This window comes from Mus caroli, unplaced genomic scaffold (assembly GCF_978045245.1).
Source record: "Mus caroli unplaced genomic scaffold, Mus_caroli_1 scaffold_19, whole genome shotgun sequence".
Classification (NCBI taxonomy): domain Eukaryota; kingdom Metazoa; phylum Chordata; class Mammalia; order Rodentia; family Muridae; genus Mus; species Mus caroli.
The window spans coordinates 51,322,199-51,333,365 of record NW_028227274.1 but is presented as its reverse complement, the minus strand read 5'-3'; the positions used below and the strand labels follow the sequence as shown (position 1 = coordinate 51,333,365).

At 44.2% G+C, this 11,167-nt stretch overlaps 1 protein-coding gene across 3 annotated transcripts in view; it reads right to left on the bottom strand.

Moving 5' to 3' along the window:
- Window positions 1-714: 714 nt before the first annotated feature.
- The window catches only part of Snx24 (sorting nexin 24), a 142,501-nt gene continuing 132,048 nt past the window's right edge, over window positions 715-11,167 (bottom strand). For 2 of the 3 annotated variants that reach the window (XM_021150588.2, XM_029472099.2), the window contains exons 4-7: window positions 8,190-8,284; window positions 6,704-6,736; window positions 6,111-6,175; window positions 715-2,123 (exon numbers count right to left, since the gene is read on the bottom strand). In XM_021150588.2, the coding sequence (XP_021006247.2) occupies window positions 2,056-2,123; window positions 6,111-6,175; window positions 6,704-6,736; window positions 8,190-8,284 (261 nt within the window). In that variant the 3' untranslated portion in view covers window positions 715-2,055. Of the gene's footprint in view, window positions 2,124-5,960; window positions 6,176-6,703; window positions 6,737-8,189; window positions 8,285-11,167 lie in introns of those variants that run through there. The other variant, XM_085833583.1, reaches the window with a different exon arrangement.

Below are 11,167 nucleotides of genomic sequence, written 5' to 3'. Positions count from 1 at the left end.
AACACCAAGTGATAAGATTGTATACTGAAATTTTATTTCATCTTATTTAAGATTTATTCATGTGTTTTATGTAGATGAGTGGTTTTGTCTTCATGTATACACACCAGAAGAGGGCATCAGGTCTCACGGCACTACAGTATTGATGGCTCAGATGGTTGTGAGCCACCATGTGGGTGCTGGAAATTGAACTCAGGACTCCTGCTAGAGCAGCCAGGGCTCTGGGGCTGCTTTTAACCTCCGAGCCATTTCTCCAGTCAATACACTACATTTTAAAATGAATACTTTTTTAAAAGGTCATTGCTAATATGTCATTTGATTTCCTAAAAAGAATGACTTATCTGTGTCTTGGTTTTGAGACAAGGACTTTTATGTAGCCCTGGATGATCTAGAACTAGCTGTCTAAACTAGGATGGCTTCAAACTTAGAGCAATCCTGTCTCTGCCTCACAAGGGCTGGGATCTCAGGCACGAGCCACCATTGTCAGCTAAAAGGGGGTTTTGAGTAGCATACTACTATATGTTTGGTCTTTATTTATTCTGACATTTTTAATTTGGTAAATCATGAGGTATTTAATGAGGATCCATTAGTGTAATAAAGGATGAAGTAATTTGTCCCCCACCAGATCAGAAATTCATGACCACGTGAAATGTGGCATGGCTGGTATTTGTGTGTCTCTGTGGAAAGAGAGTTCTGGGAAAAGACAAACTCAAATACTTACTTTTGTTTGCTTTTATTTAACTCAAAATAGCTAGTAACTTAAAAACATTTTAAAAAGTATCTATAGTACTTCACTATTTAGTTTTTTTTTTTTTTGATAACACCTGGTTACTTTATTTCCAACATGTGATTACACAATCCATCATAAAAATGTTATTTTTTAAAAGTTTGCAGCAGGCTTTCAATCTGTAGGTTTAGGCTCTAATAAAAATTCATGACATGGTATTTTAATTGTAAATATTTTCTCCCACATTTAAATTTATGAAAATTCATAACCGTAAGTAGGCTGTTCATCAGCATATACACACAGGTAGGACATATGCACTCTGCCCCATCACTAAGTGAAAGATGACCATCTGTTTGACATCCAGTGGAGAGACAGCATCGAGTATCTAACTCACTTTAATCCATACGTGATGTCAGTGAAGAGGAACCTGAACAGCGGCGTGGGTGTACACCATTGAGGGAACTGTGCCACAGTCTGTTTGCTCCTATTATGGCCACTGTGACCCCACGTCCCACTCCTGCAGGACAAGAATTTTGCAGTCTGATTTTAGTGTTTAGAGTACGTACTTTCTATATGGAACGGGCCCTGGAACTTCGCCAGGGGTGTCAGCTGGTTTTCAGAGGAGCACTCATACTTTCCAATACTGGAGGGAGAGAATGAGGGAGGTCAGACTTCCCATACAGCGCCTTTCTAGAGTGCTCTCAAGGGTGGTCCCAACACCCATTTCATCTCAAGCACTGATGCTGGCAGCTCATCTGTAGGTGGGAGGCATCCCCACTGTAATGGAAATGAAAGTGTGTTCTACTGTCAGTATAACTGGATCCTCAGACCGGCTCAGTGGGTTCCAGGATACTCTTCAGGTGCCCACACGCCAGAATACAGTATCCCCCACTGAGAGAACTCTCATGGCGCAAAGATGAGGGTGTCCAAGGTCTGAACAAAAGGCCACCGAAGTTGTTCAGTATCACAGCGTGACTCCGGACATGATTTCCAATTAGCAGGTAGTGTGACTGAAGCAGAGGCTGGCTCTATTTTGTGACACTCGGCACTCCCAGTAATCCACTGTGGCCTCCTTTTCCTAACCTCTCTTGTAATTTCCCTTTCACTTCTCAAATAATTGGTCTTAAACTGACCCCACCCCGGTTCAGTTTCTAATTTTAAAAGCACCATTCTAATAGAAATGTCCCTGCTCCAAAGGAAGCTGGGACTGTGAATTTTCCCACTAGCTAGAGCTTTTGTGTCTCAGAGTTTCGGTTAACTTGGTAGAGATATCGATTTTCTTGCCATCGGCATCGACACTCGCTTCAGCTTCTTCCAGCCGGGTAGGGTTTCTACCTGGGCTGCAGGTGAGAGAAAAATATCCCATGAAGAACTCCTTCGATGACCACATTTGGGAAATCTGAAAAACAGAGGAACGCTGCTTTTCTTTCCGTGCATCAACAACATACAATTGTGTTTTATGGACAGAGGGACAAAGGGTCAGAGCCACCACATCTCTCTGGAGTTTGCATAGGAGAGCCCTTTGCTCTTGGTCGGGAAGGAAGGTCAGAGATCAAGGCCACAGTGTCAGCGGTCAGGTCTACTACCTGGGCACATTTACCCATGGGCAAGGGGCGCGCGCTCCCATTTGTCAAGCCAGAGGCCACTTTGGCTACCACCAGGCACAGCAGAACTGCACAGCCAGATTTGTAGTGTATCGATTCAGGGGCTGCTCTTCTAACGGCTAATGCCGCTAGGCCCCTGTTCTTTATCTGGGTGTTTTCCTCACAAGGAAGATGGATCACGCTGGCAATTCAATTTCTAACAAAATCTCAATACACTTGAAGGAATTCCAAGATTTCTACTGGGAATACTTGGCTGCGTTTTGTTTTTTTTCCACCGAGGCTTAGGGAGGCACTCAGTCCAAGTTGTGTGTGTACTTGTGGGCACGCGTCTCAAGGACAGAAAGACAGGGCCTGTCTTTTTAACTGGAAAGGGCCAAGTTCTAACAAGTCAGTCTGTCAAACGTGAAAAACCAGCCTCATTTCTGCAGAAGGCATAAAAGGGACACAATGGTATCCACAGTGGGCTGCACCAGTTTCTAATGTCAGAGCAGGTAAAGTAGTGTGGACTATGCAGGGGGCTCAGTCTTCCCGTGGCTCGGCTAGTATGTCTAAGCTTCGATCTGCATACAATTACATCGGGAGTTAGGTGAAAGCTGAGCGCCCTGAATGGAGTTATTATGCAAGTGGTCCAATATATTAGAGTTAATTATGCAAATGGCCCAATATATTAGAGTTATTATGCAAATGGGCCAATACCTTACTACCTTTATTCATCCATCCATCCCCTATAGAGTGGCTACCCTCGTGTTAAGTTATGCAAAAGGGAACCGAGCTTCCTTGGAGAAGCAGGGGAGGCTCCAGGTCAGCCCTGAGAAGATCTTGTGGGAGTCCGCTCTCTGTCAGAAATATACCGAGGTTGCTGAGGGATTCTAAGAGAAGTGAGACAAGATAAAATTTTGAGGAGAAGACTGACTGCCACTCAGAAAAACGTACTGGAGAGGTGTGAGGTGGGCACAGAGCCACGTGGTCATCGCCACAGTGCAGAGGGAGATCCTGACACAAGACACGGAGAAGTGGATGGATTGAGGAAGGAATTGTGTGTGCCTGATGACACCCACAAGTGACTATGGATAACAGGGAGAAGTCAAGGATTAAGCTGGATGGGGGCGGGTGGTGGTGGTTCTTGCTTGTGATTGCAGGAATTGGAGGCTTAGGCAGGACCTCAGTCAGGATAAAGGCCAACCTGGATTATATAGTGACTGTAAATTATATAGTCTATGGTGAGACTCTGCCTCACAAAAGGGGCTGGAAGAAAGGAGAGGGGGAAGCTTGGAAGGAGAAGAAAATGGTAATAACTGAAGTCTACTTAGCCAGAGGGTTTGGGGGGATGCTGAAGAAGGAGGGTGGACTAGAAGCCGGTCAGCTCAGTTTGGGACCTTCTGGGTTGGCCATAGGACAGGTGCTAGCAAGCAAATGATACAAGTAAAACATTTTAACAAATCTCTCCACTACATGAGTAGTGAGCTGTCTCTGGATGAGACACTGGCTTTCTTAGTGTGTACTTTTCTGCTTCACACACACATACACACACACACACACACACACACACACACTTTTTTCACAGGTCAGATCTTTAAAAGCCTGCAATACACTATATATCTGTGTATTTGAAGCAATGGTCTGGCTAATGTGTGTGTATGCATGCATGTGTGTGCATGCATATGGAAGGTGGAGATCAACCTTCGGGGTCCCTCTCAGAAAGTGCCCACCTTGTTTTTGCAGACAGGGTTTCAGTGGCTGACAGCACAGTGATTCAGCCATGCTGGCCAGTGAGTTCCCGGGATCCTCCTATACCTGCCTCTAAAGTGCTGGCTTATAGAGCTTGCACCACCATGACTGGCATTTTTCTTTCTTTCTTTCTTTCTTTCTTTCTTTCTTTCTTTCTTTCTTTCTTTCTTTCTTTCTTTCTTTCTTTCTTTCTTTCTTTCTTTCTTTTTTAATGTAGGTTCTGTGGATGGAACTCAGATTTTTATGCTTGGGTGGCAATCTCTTTACCAATAAAAATCACCTATCCAGCCCTGAGTATTAGCATTTTCTAAAAGGATGTTTAGACAGACGTCTGAAATGTCAAGAGAGTCACTGTATATGGGAGTCCGTAGATCTCCAGATTATCTCCACATTCAGTATTTTCAGGAATACTGACTTTCACGAGCCGAAAATCATCTTAACAACACAGTATGATACAGGTAAAGTTTCTCTAAGGCCAGAGGCGTCAGATTTCTAAGACTGGGTGTGGCAAAATTCTAAGAAAACAGCATGAAGGCTGTCCTTCGAACCCCCGTTTCTTCCTGACCACCAAACCCATTAACTCCAGCTATTCTCAATAAAATTTCCCTTGTTTTCTTTGTCCACACGATCAAGTGAGCAACAATACACACACATCAGTCTTCCTTCTTTTCACCTTTGCCCCTGACGCTGCTTCCCAGAGACTTGTCTGGTCAGCACTGTGAAAATGTACGCTGTATGGTAGGTGCTGCTTAATAACCTTATACAGCCTGATATAAGGCTGGCAAGTCAGATGTCCGCCGAGCCTCCCACCGAGCTCCTCGATACTCCTATCCAGTCACCGTCTGGGTCTCTCTACTGCAGCAGGAACTTTGGATAGGTGCATGAAATATCTGAATAGACAATCCCTAGAAAAATTATGTATGCAGCCATTTAAAAAATAATATGGCTACTTAATCTAGACCAGGCTGTACTACTGCTGTTAAATATGATATTTTAGTAGGTCACCAGCTAATATACAAATACATCAAACAAGGAAGCGATTCTTAAGAGCAGCAACTCTTCCTTACCGAGAAGACATGCACAAAAGGCCACCATGAAATCGTATTCTTTACAGCTGAGGCAGCTCTATGATCACTCAGAGGAGTCTGTTAGTGGACTCCGTCTGTGTCCTGGCCACCTTTCCATTACTGGTAGCTAAGTGGGGTGATCTTAATACAAGCCCCATGCTACTGAGACAGCCCCCTCTCTCCAGTTTGTAGGAAGGTTTTGTTGTGCTCTCGTGTGGCTGTCATATTTGTGATTCTCAGAGGCTGGAGACCCCATATGCTGAAAGAAAGGGAAAGCCCAGGCCTCAGATGGTCCACCTGAGCCTGGCTAGTCACCACATCCCTGAGCCTGGATTTTGTCCTTTAGCCAGTGATATTACCTGCTGAGCCTATTTTATAAGGCTGCTTGTAGGTTATGCCTGAGAACGCCCTCTGGGAATGGTACATAGGAGAACACTTTGAGAAGGACTCTTGGGGATTGGAACTGTAAAAGGATGCATGCTAAAATATCGATTATGGTTACACTTAAATCAATTAGTTGCACTTAAAATATACAACTTAAAAATGTCTAGTTTACCACCAAAGACACTGAAATCTAAATAGGAACACAGGTATACCTGCAAAAATTACACAAGGCTTTTGGAAAGGAGACTTTTTAAGAAGGACTAGAACCTTGGGGCTGAACTCTGACATCTAGATTAAAAACAAACAGCAGTCTAAATAACATCACAAAAAAGGGGGTGGGGAGAAAAATAAAATTAAAACCTTTATCCCTTCTTTCTCTCGTTCAAAATAGGCCAGGAAGAGAGAAAGAAAAATTACATTTCCTCCTGAAAAGGCTGGCCCCAATTAAAATTCTAAATGTCTCTTACTCCGAGAGCCCTGGTTTATTGGCAGATGATTAAGCCCTGGACCGATGTCACTCTGTTAGACCCGTATTACAAACGTGGTTTATGTGGTGCGGGGGCAGATCAGTAAAGAGCTGTAGCACATGACAGGTTTGATTACCGCTGGCTGCAGGCAAGACGTATGGATCCCCAAGGAACAGCAGCACCGGCTGGTGGGACAGCTTGCTGGAAAGGTCAAAAACAGGCATGTCAGCATCAGGGGACGATGGTAAACAGAAAACACTACAAACTAGCTTTGAGGGGATCAAACTGCTGGTGGGAACGTCCTCAGGTCTCTGCATCTACCAGTGTGGGTGAATAACAGTCAAAACATGGAGGGGAATTATGGGAGGTGCAATTGCCTTCCAGATACTCCTCTCTGGGAGATGAAACAGACACTCATCTTTGCAGTAGGTGCCACTGTCGGGAAGTACTTTCCCACAACTCCGTGATCTGATGAGAAGTAAAACAGTATTCTTATTGTTTGTGTGAAGCCATGTGGGGCTCTTGATTATTTTCATTCCCAATTTTAGCAGTTCTCTATCAAATCCTCATGCAAATCCCTATCAAATATTTATCACCTTAAAACCAACATCCAACAAAGGTTTTCAAGGGAAACATGGCTTTAAACACGTCTTCCGTGGGTGGTTACAAACTTCATAAACTGCAGTCTTATTTCTGATTATCCTAACTCTTGGTTGACTAAGGTCTTACCTCGACTCTTCAGACTCTGTCTCATCAAAAGATCTGAAATGTTTATAAAAGAAAAGAAAAAGACCAAATAAGTTGGGCCAATATTTGTGCCAACCAAACAAAAAAATCATATTCTCAGCACTGAATTGGGAAACAAAGAGAAAAATCGAGAGAGCATGCTGGGCCACAGCATGGTCAGTGACTCATCTTAAGTCATTTTTAGCCTGGAAGATTCTGGAGGTTTCAATTTTACTGAAGATCACTTAAAAATCGTATGGCCTTCTACTCTTCTTGAGGTTGAAATAGAAGTAAGAAGACCTAATTTTCACTGTACGGTTAATGTCTCTGTGTATCTCTATGAAGCTGCACTCCCGGGAAGGGAGGGTTGGGACAGAACACTTTGGCTATAGAGATTACTTGGTGTGTGTGGAACATGATTCAGGCTCTGAGGTGAGCGGCAAGGGCCTTGAGGCAACAGTTCTGATGAGCGGTGACAGGTGTCTACTGCCCTGCATTCAGCAGACAGCTCGGGTTTAGTCTGATCTCAGTAAGGACTGGAGACAGAAGGGGGAGATGGGTAGAGCCCTTTCCCCTGCTGGATTTGCCTTATTTCTCTGTGGACTGGCTGACTGGGCCACACTGCCACTGACTGATTTCAGCCTGGCTTGCTGCAGATTTCATTCTTTAGAAGAACTTTTTCTGGCTGCTGGGATGTTGCACCTTTAGATCTACAGTTGACAGGGACTGGGGACTAGAACCCATCACTTCGGAGCTCTTGGGGGAGAAGCAGCAGTCAAAGAAAGCAGGCCCCCGTGGAAGGTCTGGGTTCTGCCACTTGCAAGGCTTGGGAAAAGCACTTAAATACTGTGCCTCTGACCCACAACGAAATGAGGGGTGTTGGATCAATAATCTCTAAAGTCAGCATCTATAGCTTTAAACCTATAGAGTATGGGGGCTGGAGAGATGTCGAGGCCGGGGGGGGGGGGGGTTAAGAGCACTTGCTGCTCTTCCAGAGGACCTGGCTTTGAATCTCAGCACCCATGCTGGGCAGCTCACAACCTCCTGTAACTCCATCTCTGGAGGGACTGTGCCCTCCTGTGGCTTCCATAGGCACCTCCTCTACAAACAAAGCACACACAGATACATGCACAGACTTAAACAATAAAAGTATATCTTTAAAAAGCTATATGAATACTTGGCACAAGTCAAAGGACTGTTCTCAGTTACACTGTCCGGGCTTGTAATTACCATCTGTGACACTTAAGTGACTCCATTATTCGACAGGTGAATTCCTCATGCGTAAGTATGGCTTTGCCAGGACTATCTGCTACAAGATGGAGATGAAGACTCGGGAGGGATGCTTCTCACTATAAGCACAGGGATGAGAGAGCTGTACCTCAACCAAGAGCTTAGGTGTGGCCAGACTGCCCTGTGGTATCTGCTAGAGCAACCCGTTTCTTGAAGAGTAACTTTAAAAACACACCCTCAGGTAAGCGGCAGTTCTTACCCACAGCTTTCTGCTTTCGGTAGAGAGGGCAAGTGCCGTACATTGAGGAAGTCGAGGAAGAGTTTGGGAAGCTCTTCATTCTCCAAAATGACGGCCTGTGAAAGCAGAAAGAAAGAATTAGAAATGGGAGGGGCGTCTCTTAGGCCACCAAGCAAAAGAACGCTATCAAAAAGTCATAACTGTCCATCAACGTCCGCCCCGGCAACGTTCCTCACGACTGATCTAGGGGTGGTCTCCAGGCCACCCATCACAGGTTCAGGCTGGCGTCCATCTATACAGCATGCTACACCTTGCGCTTTATCTACTGCTTCAGTGCAGGTTTACAGAGGCGTCTCCAGCCTTCAGATGCTTGCTAACAGACGCTCACTGGGGAAGCACTGGACCCGGCCCCTGCCTTCACAGAGACTCTGATCCAGCCTGCACAGTCCAACCCCAGGCATATCCGCAACACTGCTAAGATCCACAAATCAAATTTTTTTTTTTTTTTTTGCTATTGAGTGATAAAGTATTTACATTTCCAGAGCACAGCACCACTCATAGGAAATCCTGCAGTTTTCCCATCTGGAAGATTTAGTCTAAGCCCTTAGTTACCACCTGCTTCTCTACTAGGGTCAGTTGACATTTATTGCCATCTGGACAGCTCCACTTAAAGGGTCAGTGACAACTTTACCACTAAGTGTAAATCAGGGTATCTATCGAAAAAAAAAATCTATAAGTTCTTCCACTTAAATAGCTTTGCTAAAGAGCTGGCATAATGGCATAAACGTGTCAGCACGCCGAGGACCAAATTATGCAATGTCGAGGAGTACGGAGTGCATTTTCATATTTATGCATTTTTAAAGATTCTGCCAACATGTGTCAATGGACTACACATTTGATGCCTGTTCCTCTCCCCCAACTAAGGAAAAACACTGCAGGCCTCTGAACGCCTCTTCAGCGTGTCCTCTGAGCGAAGGGTGCGCTATCTAGCCCAGGTTGGCCCTGAATTCAAAGCAATCCTCTTGCCTTGGCCTCCTCAGTGCTGAGTTTACAGTTAGAAATGACCATGTTGCATGTCATCTAGAGAATGATGAGAATCTGTGAAATGTTACCTGACGTCATCTTAGGAACAGCCATAACAGCTACATACAGAATAAACAACATCAAAAAAACCTAGGTCAAATGAGTGCTTCTGTTCGTCTTGGGCATACCATCATTTCCATGATGAGTAGCCCCATTTCTCACAAGTCTGGAGTCCTACCACTCATTTCAGACCATATACATGGTTCAGGGCCACACAGGTTGCCAGGCCTGCCTTTGCCTTGAAGTACCCAATTCTCCTGCTGTTCAGGTCCCAGAGATGGCCCATCTGGAAAGTTATGGTGTCTGAGCTGTCACCATCCCTCACACCCCACAGTGTTCCAGAAAGATCTGAAGGAATAAAGAAAGAGAAAGGAGAAGAAAGTGATGGGGAATTCTACTCTACTCATGAAATAAATTGGACTAATTAATAAACGACCGATCCTTGTATCAGGTGTTGAGATACGGCAGTGAACAGGGTGGTGTGTTCAGTGGAGTATGGGATAAAGAAGGAAGGTACACGTAGCTCAAACAACTTAGCGTGTGGTGGTAGTTAAAATACTGCACCATGCCGAATGCTTTCCCTCCCATTGACCCACCCATGCACACCCACCCCCATCTCAGATATAATATCCTTTTCCTAATTATGCATGAGAAAAACAAAAAACTTGAGAAGACAAAAGGAGGGAAGGGGCTCTCTGCCTACAGAGATAATTCCCAACATTTCAGTTCATTTCTTTCAAATTGTTTGACATTTATCTCAAATTCCATCTACCCAAGGGGATTTCTGGCTGCCCAGAGATGCTCGCTTCAGTAGTTCTAGAAGTTCTGGATGTTTTTTGCTGTGACACAGTCTGTAAGGACTACCAAGATATTCCTAGATGACTGCTTAACGGGACGATGGAACAGTCATTTGAATAATAAAACTTAACGCTGTGATAAATATGGGGCAATTTGCTCCAGTAATAGTTTTAACTACTTGTAGAGGTGGTAACCTTCAGATTTAAAAAAAAAAAAATTTTTTTAAAATGAAGGAGGATACAAAATCCTTATCTCTGCCCTTACCTTTTTAAAATAAATTAAATCAATAAGAAGTGTGGGACACTTTTAATGACCCGAACTACTTAATTTCCAGGCTCGTTGGACATACCATCCATCACGCAGTATAGAGGGAGACATCTCTTGAGTGTTCAGGGGGTTACTTTGGTTTTATTAATGCAAGATTTAGGGAATTTTAACAAGGTGAATTGTTTATTTGCCTTGACAGATTGGCTTACAATGCACTGGCTACATCCACAGCATGATCATTAATGACAAAAGACAGGCAAAAAGCTGTTTACACTGCACACAGGGACAGGAATTAATTCTGTTCACTCTCCCTGGGGTTCTCCAAACAGATGACCACATTGTTTTAGGTAAGACATCCTGGCAGAAAGAAATACAGAAAACTCTAGAAACTTAGAAGCATCTATTTCTTGTTCCCTGGACATTCTCAATTTATATTTTCCAGAGAACAATGGTCAAGCTTCTCTCTGGCATTTAGTGTCATAAAGGAAGTGGCACCTGCGTGTGCTGGGGGTGTGGGTAAGGCTTTCTGTTTCTGTGGTCAGGAAGGGTCCCTCAGCTCTGTTAGAAAACCTTGCACAAAAAAAGAATCAGTCCAAAGATGAAAAATCCACCTAATTTAATATAATCTGTACAAATGAAACAACTGTCATTAATTAGTACAGAGATGCCAAAAAGGAATTAAATTAGGTCAACTCAGCCTTTCGGGCCATAAACACATGATCTCATGCGGGAGATGGGACAGCCAGTGGGGCCTCTCAGCTGTTCTATTTCCATCCTCAGTGCTTGAAATGCTCAGTCTCAGGAGCGACCTTTGCTTTTCAAAGCCACGCCCTGACGCATCCCACATCTTC